This window comes from Anolis sagrei, chromosome 1 (genome assembly GCF_037176765.1).
Source record: "Anolis sagrei isolate rAnoSag1 chromosome 1, rAnoSag1.mat, whole genome shotgun sequence".
Lineage (NCBI taxonomy): Eukaryota > Metazoa > Chordata > Lepidosauria > Squamata > Dactyloidae > Anolis > Anolis sagrei.
The window spans coordinates 129,656,841-129,677,517 of NC_090021.1; the positions used below are offsets into that span (position 1 = coordinate 129,656,841).

Sequence of the window (20,677 nt, forward strand, 5' to 3'; positions counted from 1 at the left end):
CTAAAGGAGAAATAGAAGGCCTTTAATTGAACATTACTCAATGCAGGTAGGGTAGTTTTGTGAGCTCAAAATTCATGGGTGGAAAAGTAAGTGGCAAACTACAGAAGAGACAGACTTGTTGTAATGGCTGTTTCTCTCCTGAACAGGACCGACAAATCATCCACTTTAACTAACAAGAACAAGGGCCCTGGGTCTCTGCAGCAATCCAGCGGTAACCATTTTCTCATGATAAATTTAGTTTCTTAGTTTTTAAACAGCAAATTGGAGCCAATTGACATTTTTCTTGTGGACCTGTATCATAAAATTTGCATGCGTTTGCATCCACAGTAAAGCCTGCATACATTGTTGGGTTTGTACCAGATACACTTTAGGAAATACTGTATATACTTGGGTATAAGCAAAGTTTTTCAGCCCTTTTGTAATTGTATAGGTATCTATTTTTATTTGGAAATTTACCAGTAGCTGCTGCATTTCCCACCCTCGGCTTATACTTGAGTCAATAAATTTTCCTTGTTTTTTATGGTAAAATTAGGTGCCTTGGCTTATATTTGGGCTGGCTTATAGTCGAGTATATACGGTAGTTGACTATTTTAACCCCCTGAAGAAATTGTTTGTCGGGGGTGCGGGGGGGAGTAACCAATTATTTTAAAATGTTCTGGGCTGTAATGGAACATAAAAAACACAGACAGACATAAAAAGATGGTCTAATTCCTTAAGACAGAAGAGTATAAAGTGTAAGCCCCATTCATTCCAGGAACTAGGAGAAGCTAGTAGAGTCAACCCTTTGCATTCGCTGGAGTTAGGGGCACATGACCCGCATGAAGTGAAAAGCTAAATGAAGAAGTTCCTACTTTCTTTTACTTAAAAGAACACCTAGCTAGAAATGTCTAGGTCTTCCAGTATGATATTATGGTGAACTTCTGGTGAAAATTGTCTATAGTTTCTCACTGGAGGATCTAGACCAGTGGTTCTCAACCTGTGGGTCTCCAGGTGTTTTGACCTACAACTTACCAGTTTACCAGCTTGTTAGGATTTCTGGGAGTTAAAGGCCAAAACATCTGGAGACCCACAGGTTGAGAACCGCTGATCTAGATATTTTTATCCAATCTGTGATTAATCAAATCCGCAAAAGTCAAATCTGCTGATATAGAGGGATGACTGTAATTGCTTTGGGAGAGATACAGAAAGTGTCTTGGAGTGCAAGAGAGTGTTTCCTAAAATAGATGCAATTTCTTTCATTTTCAGTTTTGTCAGACATTGTTTTATTTTCAATATCAGGGGAATCTTCATCAGCATCTGAAATTGCCGGATCACAAATTGGCCCTTCTGCAAACTTGTCAGGAGCCGTCCAACCTCCAGCTCCAATGCCAAGGAAGTCTCAGATAGTAAGTAGTGAAATAATTGACACCAGTTTTTTATAAAGTTGTATTTGGCAGCTCTTCCCTTTCCCAATCATGTAAAGTATGATGATTCTGAACTAAGGATGAGGGGGACTCTGATTCTCTTGGTCCACTTTTGGTCTTCATTGCCTGCTGTTGAATATGAGGTTGGATTATAACAAAGAAATGAAAAAATAAAACTAAAATGAAAATAGGATGGGCCTTATGGCATTGCTCATTTTCACAGAAATCACATGTATATCTGGGACAATTTCCAGAAAACCGTGTTGAGTGATTGTGGGTGTTTTGTAGCTATAAATCACAGCCAGTGTTTGTTAGAAAAGCTGTGAAAATCTAGCCTACGCAATTGCTTTTAGCTACTTGAATGTTGGACCCGTTTCAGTAATCTAGTTAATAGTATGAATGGGGTGGGCAGGGAAACAAAATATACAGCAAGCTAAATAGCTTACGTTTAGTAAAAGGTTCTAAGTAAATCATCTTAGAAGCTTTGGATTGAGAGGACATTAGCTAAATGAAGTGTCAGCTGAGCAACTCCACTGTTTCCGTTCCTTTCACAAGGTGGTCTTGATACTGAAGCAGTGTCTCCAGTTTAGATTAAAGATGGCAGATCTGGGGATGGAAATTGGTTATTCAATTAGATTTTTTTTATAGGAGGGGTGAATGAACCTTTCGGTCATAACTATAAATATCTAGCATTTTGTTCTGTAGATCTGTACTGTAGAATTTTTAACAGTCTGGAAAGGTGTCTAACAAAGTATAGAAACAAAGCTTGGAATTAATGTATTAGAAGAAATTGTGTTCAATTGTGTTCAACCGGTGGTGCAGCAGGTTAAACCACTGAGCTGCTGAACTTGCTGACCGAAAAGTTGGCGGTTTGAATCCAGGGAGCGGGTTGAGCTCCCACTGTTAGCCCCACTTCTGCCAACCTAGCAGTTTGAAAACATGCAAGTGTGAGCAGATCAATAGTTACCACTTTTGCGGGAAGGTAAGGTGCTCCATGCAGTCATGCTGGCCTCATGACCTAGGAGTTGTCTATGAACAACACCGGCTCTTCGGCTTAGAAATGGAGACACCACCCCCCAGAGTCAGATACTAGACTTAATGTCAGGGGAAGCCTTTACCTTTACCTTATGTTGTTTTGTATTAGACCTGCACAACATGTGGCCTGCTAAAGAATTTCTGGCAGCCAGCAGCTTGAAAATTGAAATTAAGAGTGGTTGGTGTAGACGGTCTCTAAATTTTGGGAACTAATTTGCATTGGCACAATAATTTTTATATACTGTATTTCACACAGTAGTCGTCACCGTGCAATATTCGCATGCCCATTTGGGGGTGGCAAAATTGGTATTTTTGTGTTCTTCGCATAATAGTTGTACTGCTGTTTGGGACTGATTCACCCCTCCCTTCCTTCCAAGGCAGTTTAAGAAAGCTGAAATGGGTGACTCTAGAACTCAGATTGTCCCTCCTTCCTCTTTTCTCCAGTGAGCTCCATTTCAGATTTTATAGACTGCTTTACCTTTGGAGAAGAAGGAAGAAAGGAAGGAGGAATCTTCCCTCCTCTTTCCTTTCTCAGAAGCAAAGCAATTTTTTAAAAAAGCAAACAGAAAGAGATTGGTTTGTTTGTGCCTGGATCACCCCTCTCCTGTTTCAGAGGTAAGGTAATTAAAAAAAAGCAGGATAAAAGTGAAATTGTTGTATTTATTAAATGTGGTATCTGTAATTGGTGAAGAAGGTATTAATTCCTTCCCAGTTCCCACTCTTTTTTGCACAGGAGTAACCCTTTGCTACCAGTCATTATAGGCCAAGAGTGGGCATCAATCAGCCATCTAGATGTGGAACTACAGCTCACTATTTGTTATGAGGGACCATAATGATATAACTAAGTGAAGGCAACTCCTGCTCCAACAACGTGAATGCGAAGTGCTCTACTTCTCTCAACCATGCTTCTGTTTTCTGCATATTATTCATCTGATCTTGTTTTTGCTTCTCTTTCAGTCAAAAACAAAACCCAAGAGAGTAAAAGCAATTTATAACTGTGTGGCAGATAATCCAGATGAACTAACCTTTTCAGAGGGTGATATCATCATAGTTGATGGCGAGGAAGATCAGGAGTGGTGGGTAAGTATGTCGAAGGCTTTAGGGCATGTTGGTGTATATTCTATAAACCAAAAGGTATGACAAACTTTCGTATTACTTTTCAAGAAGTAATATGAGGAAAAATGGAAAGGTAAAAGGAAGCCTGGCCTTTCAGCTACTTGAGGGCCTTAAGCCAGAGATTTCTAAGAAAAAATCTCTTGCTTTACTGTAGCTTATATCTGTTGGGTGAGTGGGCTTATTAACAAAAGACCCTTCTCATACATGTACAACAGAGTAACTTATCAGCAGCAGTGTGCGACCCATCGCCAATAGCCCAAAGTGATAAAAAGAACAAAAACACACAGACCAATGTTATCTCTTCCATAGGAAGCTTTTCTTTATATCTAAATAATATGGCTGTACTATTTTTAAGAACAAGGTTTCCATAACACAAAGTTCTTTATACTTTCTTCTTTGCTTCTTTCTCATGCAGATAAACACTCTCACAGAGCCTCTTCTCATACCGAAGTTACACAGGAGCTTTACACAGTAGCCTTTTACACACAGCGGCCTTCCCACTGGAGCTTGATACACGTGGCCTTCAACCTGGGGCTTCTCTTACTGAAGCCTTCTCACGCCAGGCCTCTCTTAACTCTGAGGCCTACCTTACACTGAGGCCTCTCTCAGACTGAAGCCTCTTCATACGGAGGGCAACTAACACTGAGTACTAAGCTACAGGAACACCTACTTATATTGAACTGCATCCATTTAACCATTTTGGTGCTTGACTCACACTTTGTAATTAAAAATACCTAGTTAATTTTTTTATATTTCTGACAATATCTTTATAAGATGGGGGGGGGGGATAAGGGTGGGATTAAGAGCACTTTCTCCCACAATCCCCCTCTTCCACTTCAGGAAACAGCTAAGTAGGAAACCAGTTCACCACCTTAGTCAGCTATATGTGAAATAAAGTGCCCTTGCCCCAGCTTTGTTAACCAACCTAGAAGTCTGTTCATCAGCCAAATATAGCCAGCTAGTAAGGCAGAGTGAATCCATGTGTTCTGCATTAACTCCATTGTGGAATTATGGGAAGGACAGATTGAATACTTTCATTTTCAATCTTGGCCTCCCTCAGCTATTGAGGAAACTATCCACATGAGAAGAGGAATATGCCTGCACACATGTATTTTCTTCTTCTGTGTATTAGTGGAGCAGCCCATTGAAAAAAAATGAGCAGATTTTGGATAGTATGAATGAAAATTTGAAGGAAAAAAAAATCATTTTTGCTCTTAAAGGAATATTGATTTTTCACTTTTAGGTTATTTATTTCTCGTGTCAGTGCAGCCAGTCAATTATATTACATTTCTAACAGAACAAAGCAAACAAACAGAGAAAATACAAAATGTGTGAATTTGGTAGTTGATTAAATGTCCTTTGACCAGTAGCTGGCCACTTGGAGTGCTTCTAGTGTTGCTGCAAGAAGGTCCTCCCTTGTGCATGTGGCTGGGCTCAGGTTGCATTGCAGCAGGTGGTCAGTGGTTTGCTCTTCTCCGCACTCGCATGTTGAGGATTCCACTTTGTAGCCCCATTTCTTGAAGTTGCCCCTGCATCTCGTGGTGCCAGAGCGCAGTCTGTTCAGCGCCTTCCAAGTCGCCCAGTCCTCTGTGTGCCCAGGGGGGAGTCTCTCATTTGGTATCAGCCATTGGTTGAGGTTCTGGGTTTGAGCCTGCCACTTTTGGACTCTCACTTGCTGAGGTGTTCCAGCGAGTGTCTCTGTAGATCTTAGAAAATTTTTATTTTTTATTTACCTAAATCATTTTTAGGTACAGAACAGACATTTTATGAGTCAGTTTGGGAATTTGGGTGGAAAATTAGGATCTTAAAAATTAATAAAACTGTTTTGAGAGGAACTAAATGTCCCTCCTTCAACCTCTTTTTTTTTTAAAAAAAATAGGACTATTCTCTTAATAACTTTGCTTTAGCCGGCAGGCAACTAGTAAGAAATGAAAACCAAGTAGTGTTGTTTTTTGTGTAGATATCTGTGTTTGATAGCTGGGGGTTCATTCTTTTTGAGCAATTATACATGGTTATAACAACTTAAATAATGGAAGACTCCTTTCTAGAGGCACCTCAACTTTTGTTACTTTAAAAAGTGTTTTGTCTTTTCCAGATTGGACATATTGATGGCGATCCCACCCGGAAAGGCGCTTTTCCTGTATCGTTTGTGCACTTTATTGTTGATTGAATAGATGGAGAGACATTTCATTTCTAGATTTCACGGCGGCTCCCTGCCTCGTATTCAGATGTTTCACCAGGATATTTTATGACCTATACACCAACATTATGGACATCCTCATGATGTAACTTAAGTTTTTTTATTATTATTATTTACACATGGGAGGGTTTACTTTATACTATAAACCAAATGTTTTCATTGGAAAGCCCCAAGAACACAAGATACCTATACCTATTCCATGAAAAACATCTATTTTCATACATTTTAGTGCACTAGGCACTCTCCTTTCTCACTTCAGTGAGCAAAAACATTCCTGACTCTGTGGTTCATGAAGTGTGGAAATGGACCGACAGTCTGAGCCAAGAGATTAATGACTTGACTGCGTTACTGTATGACATTTCAGTGCCTGTCATGCAAATCTCATCTTTGCACTCAGTGTCTTGAGACTTATCTCAGGACAGTGCAGCTGCACTGAAAACTTCAGTTTTAAGAGTGGCAGTTTCTTCTGCTTTTATATAGTACACAAATCGAGCGACAAACGATAGCTGGTATCCAATTTCTTATTACCTTTGCTTTCATCCATTGGTTCAGGGGTGTCAAGCTCATTTTCATCGAGGCTCTTATGGCTGCCTTCAGAGGGCCACTGAATCCATACATGGAGAAAACATGGATACAGAGAGCCAACTATATTTTTTTACATCATGGTTGGTGCTCTTTAAGTTGTTACCCAATTTGGGAGCCCAGATGATATTGACAACTCTTATCACTTCTGATGATCTGCCATGCGGACTGGGAGAATGGGAATTGCAGCCCAATAGCACTTGTGACTCATAAGTTTGGGGAAAAGTTAAAGGACATTTTAATGTCAGACAACCTGTCTACAAGCCTTGTGTCTAAATTGAAACCCAGCTATCCTGACTGAACAGAACTGCAGCCTACCAGATGTTACTGTATCCCAACTCCCATCAGCCCTAGTCATGCCCTTAAATGAGGAGAAATACAGTTGTAGTCAGCATCTGGAGTGCCACATGAAATGACATGTCGGCCTGTGAACCCTGAGTTTGACACAAGTGGGTTCAGGTGAAGTTTCCTGGGGACTGGACTCCTTTGTAGAAACACACAGATGTCCCACCAAGGTCCTAGTGCTTCCATTTATTGAAAAGCAATTACAAATGGAGATATTCTTCTCCACTCAGGTGCGCTTGGAATTGATAAATCCACAATACTCATTAGAAATCTATGCCAATGTGTGGGTAGAGAGGACTGAGAGTTAAAAATGTGTCTAAGCCCCAATAACACACCCAAACCAATACATATGGTGTATGTGAGTACCTTAAACATGGTATGTGTTTCTCATAGACATATTGTATAGTAAAAAAAAAAAACAGAGGAAAAAAAGGTATGTATGAATAGGAGGATACATATCCACATAGCATCAGGCTCTTGCAGGACAATCAGCAAAATGATCACAGAAGCCTGAAATCTGAAAATTTGCAATGATTACATGATGCACTGAATAGACTGTCTCCACCCCTTAAGTGTGATAGATCTCTGCCATCTTGCAAAATTGAGTCCAAGGGGCAAACTTTTGTTACACAAGGAACAAGTTGTTTCACATCTAACATAACCTTAACAAACCAGTGATTAAACCACTTGTATTTTTCCTGCTATTGTTATACTACCATTAAATAGGGATCTAACACCGAATGAGCTGCTGAAAAGCTCTAATGTCCTGTCCACCTTGTAATACAGAGGAAGGGATGAGATGTATTTACAGCCGGGATGGGAGGCTCCCCTAGCCTAGATATTGTAGTCCACAGCTCTCATCATCATCCACTATTATTGGATGTGCTTGCTGAGGCTCCTGGGAGTTGTAGCTCAAAACAGTGGAAAAGCCAAAAATTCCCCATCCCTGTTGCTTTATTATAGGGACCGGACAGGAAGGTGGCTTTGCAAAACCCTGCCTATCTCTCCCATAATGCAAAGAAGAAGCCTTAAGACTGGGGTGCAAAACCACAGCCTTCTAACATCAAGGAATGTTTCTAAGTAAAACTTGCCACATAACCAGCCAATACTTTCCCCCCAAAGCTGGTGAAAAGGGGAACATTTCTGCCACCTGAGATGTGTGGCCATAACCTCTAGCTGGGAATATCTTTTCTTCCCCCCCACAGTGTATGAATGCTGGAAACATATACTTGTATGGGATCTACAAGAAATAAAAAAGTAACTGCATATTTATTTATTAAAAATTGTGCTAGAAAGACCGGTTTTGCAAAAGAAATATTTTAATAATTTGATGTAGATATTTGGTTTTGACGCTGAATCTGATCACCTCATACTTTATAGACATGAGGTCATACTTTTCTATACTAAATATGGCTTAAACCTTATTTCATTCTTCAGCCATCTTTAAGGTAATATGAATAAACCCATGTCAGATACCAACGATTGGCAAATAAACATAGCTGTGGATTAATTTACTCACTTTTTATATACACACAACATAATTTATAGCATCTAACCTTTTTGTTTTGAAAGCACATTGTGGTGAAGCAGTGCTCCATGTATTATGGCATAGGTCACTGCCCTGCGATTGGTTCAATGTCTATTTGCAGATTCACACTGTATACTTCAAATGTACTCTGAAACATGGTAGTTAACACTGTTAATAATTGTGAATAGATTTCATAATTCCAAATGAATAATAATAATCTATTACAGAACATAGCAATGTCCTTTTAATGTTTGTATATTGTGATATCGTAACAGGTTTTTATTTTGCATATATGCTACCCGAAAGGTGCAGCGGTAGCATAGGATTAGAATATCAAATGTCCAGGTCACATTGGCTTTGATCACAAGTTTTGTGACTATTGTATCTCTAGATTTATCAAGAGAACTTTGAATTTCTGACTCAGAAATTATGTATATATCAGCTAGAATAGATTGGAACAGATGGGGAGAAAGGCCAATTGGTATATTTATATTTGGAGAGGGGATGCCCAGTCTCACCCTTTTATTGCTGCCTTGCTTAAAATGGTACATTTAAGACAACTTGTCCAATGTTTGGCTGCAAATCCATTGGCTTATATATATATAAAAAAAGAAAAAACCACTTTGATACAGGCTGTTGCAGTGTTTATGGGGGGAAAACTGGAATGTTTCAGGATAGTTTTGTTGCGGGTTTTTAAAGCCAAGTCTGCATATTCAAAGTTCCTGCTAAAACATATATGTATATTAGAATAATAGTTTGCCACTACACATTCATTCAGAGCCTGGTCGGTTCCATTCGGCTTTTAACACTATTTTTTATGCTTCTATGCCTGATAAATGCTAGAAAATAAATTGGCACATTATTTTGCACGATTCACTTATGTACAGTATTTTTAACACAGAAGCTTACAAATAATATGTGCAAAGCAGCATTGGGAAGTGGTTTTTTTTTAGCCCTTAAATATCACATCAACTAGGATCCTGAAAAGGTTTTCACATGAACACCTCTGCTGTCTCCTCACAAGCCTCTTTTGAAACCCAGGAAACTCTCAAAAGAGAATAATAATATGTCAATCAAAGGAGGGAGAAGTCAAATGTCACTGAATATGCCTGGAATGGTCTGAGCTCAGCTGAAGTAAATGCATGGAGCCAACCTTTGTTTACACTCTTTTCAGGTGTCCTGCAAATACTTAAATCAGGTTCAGTTTAAAAGTGTTTCTCAAACTACAATGTGATGACTCTGGGCTTGGAATAAAGGCGTCTATTTTAAAAGTTCACTTTGGGTTTTTGGCACTGTTTGACACACTTCATAACTATCCGTCAAGTATTTGAATATTTTTTTCCAAGTCAATCAGGTCATGTGATCCTTCACAAAAACAGATGATATTCAGCAAACTGTTAGTGAGCACACAATTACTGTGTTTGACTATTTTTAAAAGGAGCATATGACACTTACGACGCAGCTCAGAATGCTACTTGAGATGTATAATTTTAAGTGTGATGGTTTTGATTGTTTAGTTGCAGAGCAACTGTATACATTGTATAACCGAAATCAATTTTTTTTTGTGTCTGGATACATTGATTTATAATTCGAGCATGATTAATTTTACTTTTGTTAAACCAGTCACTTAACTGGAAAAATAAACTACTTTTAAGCCTCTTATTGACTTTGTTACGAACTGTGTGGCATTGTTACAAGAATAACTATAAATCCAACCATGTCCACATGTATCACTGTATATTATGAGCAGATTGTCTTAATTTTAATTTTAAAACCGAATCCCTCTTTCATTCTTTAGAGACAAATGGTGAAGTAAAGCATACCCTGGTGTATGTGCTTGAATATTTGTGGGTGTTAAGTATAATTGCCTCTATCTATTCATGGCTTGAAATTTTTTTTAATGAAAGCAAACCTTGATTTTGCTGTTTTATATAAGGTAAAGGTTTCCTCTGACATTAAGTCTAGTCGAGTTTGATTCTGGGGGTGGTGCTCATCTCCATTTCTAAGCCCGTAGACACCTCCAATGTCATGTGGTCAGCATGACTGCAGGGAGCGCCATTACCGTTCCGACGGAGGGGTACCTATTGATCTACTCCTTGGATTCAAACTGCCAACCTTTCGGTCGGCAACTTCAGTAGCTCAGCAGTTTAACCTGCTGTGGCATTGGGGGTTCCAAAGGACACTATTTTATAAAAGACACAGTTTTACTACAACATTGTGGAACTACAGCATTCATGGGTTTTGTATCCATGGGGGTCCTGAAACCAAATTTCTGCAGACAGCAAAGGCTGTAGTTAAGTGGGCTCCAATCCCAAATGGGAGTTTTCCCGAGCTCAATGTCGGGGTCCCAAAAAATTGACAACAATAAATGGTTTCTGAATGTCATCTAGACATTTACCCAAATCTGTTAGCAACTGCGTGCAGTGTTTATAATAGACTCAGAAGAAAATGCTTCAGCTGTACTCCACAAAAAAGGAAAATCATCCTGTTTAGCAATCTTTGCACACGTTGATTTGTTATCAGTAAATGTTTGGTTTTTATACCTATTTTATATATCTATATACCCAAGATCATGTAAAATATTTCAAGCAGAAAGGGGTGCCATTTTTTTTCTCAGATGGAAGGGGGGGGGGGCACAAATGGAAAAAGTTTACAAAGCTGTGGTCGAAGTAATCTAACAATTCTTACCAAGGTAGGTTTTCAATTAACTTTTTTTATTCAAGTTGTAAAAAAAAGGAGCTCAGAGAAGCAAAGTTTATTTTGAATTCATATGAAAATATCAGTCTATAGCAGGAAAGACTAAGAGGCCACATCTGCCCTCCAAGAGATCTTAGAGCAGAGCCTTTCAGACATTTCATGTTGGGGACTCGCTTTTTACACATTCTTGATTTCCTGACATAATAATAATAATAATAATAATAATAATAATAATAATCCTGCCCTCTCTCCCAGGGGGGACTCAGGGTGTTTTACTAGTAAATGAGGGTAAACTAGCCCCTGATAAAAGGTACAGAAACCTGCATGAATTATGACGATGGAATGTATGGGGGATACAACATATCCCATGAAAACCTTTCATTTAAATATAGGATTTGTTGTTTATTTTACATAGACCCAGGGGTTCTCATTACATTAATGCGACACACTGTAGCCAACACACTTAACGTGCCGCGACACACAGTTTGGAAAGCTCTGCCTTAGAGGGATTTATTTTTGCCACCAAATGCCTTCTGTGGAACAGAAGACATTTAGGGAGGGGGATGTTTTGCAAAATACCACTTTGATACCATGTGGAAATACCTTCAACAACTTCTAGAGCAAACCTTTGAACCTTTTGGAGAAGTATTTGATTTTGATTTTTGCAAAAAAACCAAAACAACAAAAATGGTTGATCCTTGAGGGGGGTCCCGGGGGCCACAATGTGGCTTGTAGGCTGCACTGTGCCCACTCCTGCTCTACAAGTTCCTTCACATAAGCTAGCTTATATTATTCAGTCTTGATTAGGCTCTTGGTCATATAGTTTAAAAACAAACATTTACAAAAAACAGCCGCTTTTCCTTTGAAGAGGTGAAGCAGTTCTTTACAAATAAAAATCCAGTTCATCTGTACCAAAGTGCTTGTTTGGCCTACAATTCCTGCAGCTGCAGCAAGTAGTACTTCCTCTCGGTATGAAGTGGAGCTACTGAAATTCAGGGCTTCTCAGATGTTAAAACTGAGTCAAAGGCCGTGGAGAGCATCTTACAAATGGCTTGTGCTTGTTCCTATAAGTTTAGGAAATAAGAAGTCATTAAAAAAATCATTTCCACTAGTTTACAGTACAATTCAATCTTGCAGAACTCATCTCAAGGCATGCCTTGTTTCTCTGATGACATGGTACGGAAATGTGTGGTCTTCCAGACTTCGTTGAATTATAACTACCTTCTAGCCTAGGCATGAGCAAACTTGGGCACTCCAGGTATTTTGGACTTCAATTCCCACAATTCCTAACAGTAGGCCGTTACGAATTATGGGAGTTGAAGTCCAAAACAGTTTTAATCCATATCTGTTCTAGCCAATAAAGGAGCCTCATAAGAATTATAGTTCAATATCTAGAAAGCCACATGTTCTCTATTCCTGCTCTATGACATGATAGACGTGCTTCAGGTTCAGATGAATTTCAAATACAAGACCAAATTAGGAGAAACTCAGACAGATTTGGGAGAATGAAGTGTCATGCCTCTGAAGCAGACAAATATGAATATTTATAAAGACTTCCTAGCCATTTCAGTTTGGAAGGTCATAGCTAGTATGCCTGTAATACATTTCTACAAGGGCCCTCATATAAGAAAAACAGAAACTAGAGGAGAAAAAGGGAATGATGTTTTGTCACTGACTATTATAGTATGGAGTACTTAAACATTAATTCCACCAGGACTCTCCAACCACATTGAAAGAAGGGTGTGAAATAAAATAAGACTGAACAGGTGCTCAATACCAAAAATTGCTTTTTATCACCAAGAGCAAGCACCAATTTAATGATTTGAATGAAGTATCTCATGATTGTTCACTGATCACTAAAACTGATAAATCCAGCTGAAAAATGCACAACATCTATGTTTGTGTTCATAGCATAATGCCCTGAACCCCGTTGGGGACATATGTCTTCATGAATGGACTTTCATCTGCAGGAATTGGGATTTTGCAGTTCTCTAATGCTCATATCCAGTAAAGGTCTGCTCTTACATTGCAATATAAGTGAGCCAGTAAAGTTTACCAGTATTACAAAATTCTAAAATCAGGACAGTAAATAAAAAGCAACACTCAGAAAACAGGAATTCCAGACAAGAAACAATCAGGGCCAGATACACACCTCCCAACAAAGGTTTTTCCCAGGCAGCAATCAGCCAGGCTTTGAAGCTACAAGGCCATTAAATATCAAATTGGCAAAATGCAAAATTCTCACCTGCCTCAAGCAGACGAGTTCTTTCTCCCACGCTGGACATTCCACAGATATATAAACCTCCCGTGCCTAGTTTCCAAAAGACCTCACAACCTCTGAGGATGCTTGCCATAAATGTGGCCAGAATGTCAGGAGAAAATGCTTCTAGAACATGGCCATACAGTCCGGAAAACTCACAGCAATCCAGCGAAGTTTGTTAAAATATATTATATAAATGTTACTTAGATAGTAAGAGGTTTGGCGACCACACTGTTCTTCCAAGTGTGTCCCAAGCTTCTGCTCCTCCTCCTGTTAAAACCCTTCATCACAGTTTTGGCTAAGTAAAGGTACTGGGAATGCATACTATTAGTATGGTACACATTAAATTTCTGTCAATCTTTAGATCCCATTGTATATGTGGCCTTTAAAAATAAAAAAAATCACCTCACCAAACTATTACACTGGTATATCCAAAGGCTGTATTCTTCATAGTTCATATCGGTTGTTTTCAAAGCCAGCAAACTCTTGCCTGCGCCAAGGCCATCATCATAGCAGACCATGCGAACAATTAGGTAGAGCGCATGTCTATGCAGAACATCCTGAAAGTTGTCCAAGTTAATTTAGTACAGGAGTAAAATAGATACTAGTTCACTTCATAAGTACAAAACTTCTAAGATGTTGCCTTATGTATTTGGGAATGAGTGATCTATGGTTTATTTACAAAAAAAAATACCTTGCAGAAATCCTATTTGTGAGTTAGAGAAATTATTATCTCCTTTACTAATAAGATAAGGATTAAACTTTACATTTGTCAGGGCACAAAAAAAAATCTTAACTGTCTCAAGAATTCTGTGCAAAGTTTCTCTTTTGTGAGTTCATTTCTCAAATCTACTTTGTCCCATAAGCCTCACAAACAGGCTGTTAATAGGACTGGCTCCAACTTGGTAAAAACTTGCTACCTTTTGTAATACCATATAAGGTCAATCAAAGTTCAAAGAGCTTAGCACAAACTCCTTACAGTTCTTCATTTGGGGACTAGATTAAAAAAAACCTGGGATTTATTGCAGAAAGCTTTTACACCACTTTTGTTTCATCCCTTTGGCACAGATTACACATTGCACTGAAGTGAGAAACTGTGAACAAGGCAATATTATTTTATCTGGGAAGGCTGATATTTCTGAGTACTATTAGCTTGTGTCCCTTCTACACTGCCATATAAAATCCAGACTACCTGCTTTGAACTGAATTATATGGCAGTGTAGACTTATATAATCCAGTTCAAAGCAGATGTGGATTATCTGCTTTGATAATCTGGATTATATGGCAGTGTAGCAGGGGCTTAAACTATTACCTGAAACTAACGGTTTGGAACCTGTTATGAGAGACCTCCATTGGCCTTTCTTTTAAGTGGCATGAAGGCCAAAATTAGAGGATAATTATATTCATAGTATTCCATAAAATATGTGATTGCTATTCCATAAATAGAATAACCATGTAGTACAATCTTTCAGTGGGAGCCACCTCTCACTATTTCAATTCCTTGACTCATTTTGAAAGAAAGGCATTTAAGTAATTGCAAATTGGAATGGGAGTTGCATAAATATTTCCCTATCTCAACCTCTTTATATGTGTGAGGTGTCAGATTCAAGGACTTAGTTGCATTAACCCTATTTTGAAATACATCTAAGAAACGTTAACAACTAATATATTTCAGAACTATCACTTACATACTGGTCCAAAGTTGTGACTTTAATGCCATACTTGGACACTCCCATAACAAATTCTTCATCCCCTGGAACAAAGGGTAGTTTTCCATCTTGCTTTGGAAAAAAACAGAAAGAAATATTGTATTTACATGTCAGTACTACTGTTATGTTACTCAGCATTCACTCCTGAAAGAAGTATTGGAAGAGACAAGTAACTTGCAAACCTTATTAAAGATACACAAGCATCAAAGCTCAATAAAAGTTTGGTGGCAATTATAGCAGTATGTGAACTATGAACAGATTACTATAGGGGTTTTTTTTCAAATTAAGTTGAGTTTTGCTAGAATGTCTACATTTAAGACACTATTTACTAAAGGCTAGGCTTTAATCAAAACAGGTCATGGAAAGAACTTTGCTATTTCTATTTTGTTGAACAATCCATAAACACAACAGTGAGAAAGAAATGTGTTTCTGTGAGTTTTCCAGGCTGTGTCTCAGAGGTTGTGAGATGCCTGCCTTAGATGCAGGTGAAAAGTTAGGAGAGAATGCTTCTGGAACATGGCCATACAGCCAGGAAAACTCCCAGCAATCCAGTGATTCCAGCAATGGAAGCCTTCAACAATAGAAAGAAATGTGTTTCATGATTAAAAATGAGAAATGTCATTTCTTCTTCAAATATGTTGATCAGATTTATATTTAAATGTATGTTGTATTGTGACCAATCTTCATCATACATTTCTACCATTTAACGAAGACACAGGAGACCTATTTGGCCAAAGCTGACAACCTGAGGTCAACCAGAACTGTTTGGAAGCTACAGCAGATACACTTTGTGCATTAATGTTTATTTAAACAAGTAGCTCCAACCTCCCAACCTGATTCCAGTACTGGTGAAATGGGGTAAATCAGAACTTCAGTAGAGCTGCAAGCCAATACATAAAAACAGAAATAGTTGGGTGTCATAAAAGGCAAAGGTTTACCCTTGAGATTAAATCTAGTTCTGTTTGACTCTGGAGGGTGGTGCTCATCTCTATTTCTAAGCCGAAGAGCCGGCAATATCCACAGACTACTCCAAGGTTATGTGGCCAGCATGACTGCATGGAGTGCCATTACCTTCCTGCTGGAGCGGTACCTATTGATCTACTCACATTTGCATGTTTTCAAACTGCTAGGTTGGCAGAAGCTGGGGCTAACAGTGGGAGCTCACCCCGTTCTTCAAATTTGAACTGCCAACTTTTCAGTCAGCAAGTTCAGCAACTCAGTGGAGTAACCCACTGTGCCACCAGGGACTCCGGTGTCATAGTTGCCCTATAAAAATACCTAGGGTGAGATATTTCTACTTAATTTAGAACTAATATGTTTGATGAAAGTACAGAATAATTGTCCTGAGTAACTACACTGGTGCATATCCATGCTATACTAAAATATATACGACACTGGCCATTGTCTTTACCTGTGCCACATCTATGTAGTTGATCAAGTCCAGCGGCCCTTCCAAAGTCTTGCTTTCATCGAGCTTCAACTTCTCAATGGCACCAACATATTTCACTCTAAATTCTGCACAAGTATCTGAATTGCTATTGCTCTGACCTATAGAGAAGCACATATTCAAACAAGAATCCAACCATGAAAGTTAACTCACACCCCTCAAGATCCATCCCACGCATCTGGGCTCAGCTTTAGCAGCATGAACACCAAGAGTAGTGAAAGCATCTATTATTGGATTGCACCCCACATTATCCTCCCAAGATTTCAGAACTGCTTCATTCTAGAACAGGCATGGGCAATCTTCAGCCCTACAGGTGTTTTGAACCAACTCCCACAATTCCTAACAGCCTACCAGCTGTTTAAGTCCAAAACACCTGGAGGGTCAAAGTTTGCCCATGCCTGTTCTAGAAGGATCCACATGACAGAAGAATCCTTTGATAGCACACAACTAACATTAATGCAAAAGCTGAAGGATAGAGCCAAAGGAGCTGAATGAGCACTGTTTTATGTATCTTGGGGCCTGGATGATTTGTTTCCAGTTGGCTGCATTAACTTTACCATCTAATGTTTCACTTAGAAGCTATTTGGTGGGGTGTGATAATAGGATGAAAACATGGAAAGAGGTGCAAATATCTGTAACATTTTCTGAAATTCACATTAATGGTATGAACTAACATGTCTGTTTAGATTATGCAGTCTCCAGTCTAAGGCTTTGCCTCTTCCCCGCCCAAGATTACTGAATGTAAACCACTAAAAACAGTCAATATTGCAAAAACTAGAGAGGAAAGTTATCACACAAGAATCTACATATAAAGAATTTTTTATGCAGAAGCATGCATACTTTCCTTCACAGGTTTATAGAGAGCACAAACTTCTGAGTTATTGTCTGTTTAAGACAATTCTATTCCTGTTAATGACAGCACTGGACAAAATTCAGATTTCTTCTTCTTATGTTTATTTATATCCAGTTTTTTCCCTCTATAAGGAGACTCAAAGCGGCTAACATTTTTAGCTCTCATCTACACAATTTACCAATTATAGTCCGTTCAGTACATCAGATTCATACCTGAACTTTTTGTGGAGTCTGTATCTAGACTGGCAACAGTGCTAGATCTTGAAAGTCCTCCAAGACTGGAGTCCACTGACTAGGTAAGACAAATAGAACAAAGTTATGAAGTTTTTGCTTCCCTATGATTTATTTTCTCAGTTTTCTGAAGTTTAAATAAAAGATGCACTAAATCTATGCAGGTTTAACAGATCTTTGGACTTGTATTCAATTTTTTACATAAATGGATAACAAAGAAATAGCCCGAAAAAACCTACAACAACCCAACAAAGAAATACATTTTTTTCTTCAACATGCTAAATAATTCACATTTTAATAGTTCTAAACAGTAAAGACATTTTTTGGGTATTGGACACTTCTATATGAAAGTGTGAACCCACACTTTGCACCCACTGGGATTTCCAATTGAAAAGAATACATGCAGTCTCAAAAATTCATTTCTTTGTAACTCTTTCTGTGTTGGTACAGCTACACTGTAAAATTAAAGCAGAGTGACACCACTTTAACTGCTGTGCCTCAGTGCTATGGATTTATGGGAGTTTCCATTTCACAACCACAAGATCCCAGAGAATATACAGTTAAAGTGGCATCAAATTGCATTGATTTTACAATGTAAATGCACATTGTGTCTTGAAGGGAAAATGGGCACAAAATCATGCTGGTATTTTGAAAAATGAGCACAGTATTTCATCAAATCATCAGTGGGTACTGTTTCATTATCTGAGCAAACTCCAAAAGGGGCCTAGACAGAGAATTTTATCCATTTTATCAGGGAGAGGGGGAGTTGAAGGAGTTAAACCATTTCCCCCCTGTTTTCGCTGGTTATTCCCCCCCCCCTCCCTCCACCCCCCAGTCACAAACCACAGTCGTTTCAATGGTGGCAACATGGGTGGGTGGGTGGGGGGGGGATAACAGGAAACCAGAGGAAAATGATTTAACTCCTTCAACTCACCCTCCACCCCATAAAATGGTCTATATTTCTCTAAGTGTCCTTTTGGGCTCCACCCAGATAATGGAACAGTACCACTCAGAGTATCACTCATTATTTATTATTCAGTTTCAGTGAATTACAAACAGATCCACCAGTGATGGTGCCACTCAAAGGAATGTAACTTACTCAAATCAATTGGTCAACCAACAAAAGTTGGTTTTAGGGAATTTTTCAAAATATTTTCAAGTCACAGCTGAATCTGTGAATGCAGAACCCATGGAAACAGAGGATCACCTGTAATATGAAAGCATTATTATTGTATACATCAGCCCAATACCACGTTGGCCTTACTTTGCTTTTAGTGCTGATCTCGCTGCTCTGGGAGCTACTACTGCTGTGCCGCTTCTTCCCTTTCCTGAACATCTTCTGTCAAGAGAGAAGAGCAAAGTGAATCCTGTAAAGAGAGAACAAGTATTGTTTACCACGTTATGGCAACAGAACGCCTTAAAAATGCACATAAACCCACAAAATAAAATAACAGTACCAATATGTTTAAGATGGAGACTCAAATATCCTACTCAAAATCTATTCCTAACTGAAAACTACTAATAATGATAATAAACTTTATTTATATCCTGCCACCATCTCCCCAAAGGGACTTAGGGTGGTTTACAAGACACTCCAGGGTGTATATATAAAATACCACATGTTAAAACACTACAAAAGTATAAAAAAGTCACAAAAAATTATAACAGCAACACCTGTTCACACATGTAGCATGAAATCAAAATAATACAATTTTAAAACAGTAGATAAAACTAACTGCCATCAATTCACAAGGTGCCAAGTGTCAGCTTCATATGGGCCCATTCAGCCTACTCAGGGTCAAAGGCCTGCGTGAACATCCATGTTTTCAGGTTGGAACAGAAAGATTGAAGGGTGGGGGCTAATCTAATCTCTTTTGGGAGGGTATTCCAGAGTCTGGGGGGGGGGGGGGCGGGGGGGCACCACAGAGAAGGCCCTCTCTCTATTTAGCCTGAAGAAGAGAAGGATGAGAGGAGATATGATAGCCATGTATAAATATGTGAGAGGAAGCCACAGGGAGGAGGGAGCAAGCTAGTTTGCTGCTTCCATGGAGATTAGGACAAGGAACAATGGCTTCAAACTACAAGAAAGGAGATTCCATCTGAACACGAGGAAGAACTTCCTGACTGTGAGAGCTGTTCACCAGTGGAACTCTCTGCCCTGGAGTGTAGTGGAGGCTCCTTCTTTGGAAGCTTTTAAACAGAGGCTGGATGGCCATCTGTCAGGGGTGATTTGAATGCAATATTCCTGCTTCTTGGCAGGGGGTTGGACTGGATGGCCCATGAGATCTCTTCCAACTCTTTGATTCTATTATTCTTGTCCCCAATAACCATGCTTGAGACGGTGGTGGGACTGAGAGAAGGGCCTCCCTGTCCATCTCAGAGCCTGCTCCGGTTCATAGAAAGAGATGTGGTCCCAAAGACGGGTTGGATCCAAAGCTTCTACACTGCCATATAATCCTGTGCAAAGCAGATAATCTGGATTTTACTTGGCAGTGTAGAAAGAGCCTAAAAGTGTTTCAGTGTTTAGCCTCTGGGTCTTGAACGTAGAAACAAAGGGTCCTTCCACACAGCCATATGACCCTGAATATCAAGGCAGAACATCCCACAATATCTGCTTTGAACTGGGTCATCTGAGTCCATACTGCCATATATTCCAGTCCAAAGCAGATAATGTGGGATTTTATTCAGCTGTGTGGAAGGAGCCAAAGAAATGCTTACTTATATGTCAGCACTAGGGCTGGGCAGCAGGAAGAACAGAAAGATAACATTATGGGTGCCTCTACATCAGGCCTGGGCAAACTTGGGCCCTCCAGGTGTTTTGGACTCCAACTCCCACAATTCCTAACAGCCTCAGGCCCCTTCCTTAAGCGGCTGAGGGGGAAAAGGAAAGGGCCTGAGGCTGTTAGGAATGGTGGGAGTTGGAGTCCAAAACACCTGGAGGGCCCAAGTTTGCCCAGGCCTGCTCTACACTGTAGGAATGATGCTGTTTGACATCATTGTAACTGCCTTGGAATGCCTTTGAGTGTTGAAGTTTGCGAGGCACCAACCTTATTTGGCAGAGAAGGCTAAAGGCCTGGTCAAACTCCAGAGCAAAAAAGGCCGCAAACCCTTCAGGTAAGCCCAAGCACCTTGTTTCCTCCCTCGCAGGCCGCTCCTCGAAGTTCCCCAGAAATGGGAAGGCACGGAAACCACACAGTGTTACTCCGCCGGCTTCGTGCCCTACTCCCGCCTCCCACTTCCGCTCCTTCTTCCCTCTCAGCCCAAGGCGGAAG

General features: G+C 39.5%; 2 protein-coding genes across 5 annotated transcripts in view; one reads left to right on the plus strand and one right to left on the minus strand.

The window, feature by feature from the left end:
* ASAP2 (ArfGAP with SH3 domain, ankyrin repeat and PH domain 2) overlaps positions 1-9,871 on the plus strand; it is a 136,764-nt gene extending 126,893 nt beyond the window's left edge. For all 3 annotated transcript variants that reach the window (XM_060787840.2, XM_060787853.2, XM_067468546.1), the window contains 4 exons: positions 147-211; positions 1,279-1,385; positions 3,396-3,518; positions 5,650-9,871. In XM_060787840.2, the coding sequence (XP_060643823.1) occupies positions 147-211; positions 1,279-1,385; positions 3,396-3,518; positions 5,650-5,724 (370 nt within the window). In that variant the 3' untranslated portion in view covers positions 5,725-9,871. The remainder of the gene's footprint in view (positions 1-146; positions 212-1,278; positions 1,386-3,395; positions 3,519-5,649) is intronic.
* Positions 9,872-10,902: 1,031 nt separating this feature from the next.
* Positions 10,903-20,655, minus strand: ITGB1BP1 (integrin subunit beta 1 binding protein 1). 2 transcript variants are annotated; one of them, XM_060787817.2, is made up of 7 exons: positions 20,453-20,655; positions 18,670-18,744; positions 17,388-17,466; positions 16,287-16,423; positions 14,855-14,947; positions 13,577-13,726; positions 10,903-11,970 (listed from the first exon to the last, which is right to left on the minus strand). In XM_060787817.2, exons 2-7 carry the CDS (start codon positions 18,739-18,741, stop codon positions 11,899-11,901), a joined length of 603 nt encoding a protein of 200 aa, XP_060643800.1. In that variant the 5' UTR covers positions 18,742-18,744; positions 20,453-20,655; the 3' UTR covers positions 10,903-11,898. The 2 variants fall into 2 exon arrangements, with proteins under 2 accessions (XP_060643800.1, XP_060643791.1); XM_060787808.2 differs by having other exon boundaries at positions 18,670-18,772.
* Positions 20,656-20,677: the final 22 nt, after the last annotated feature.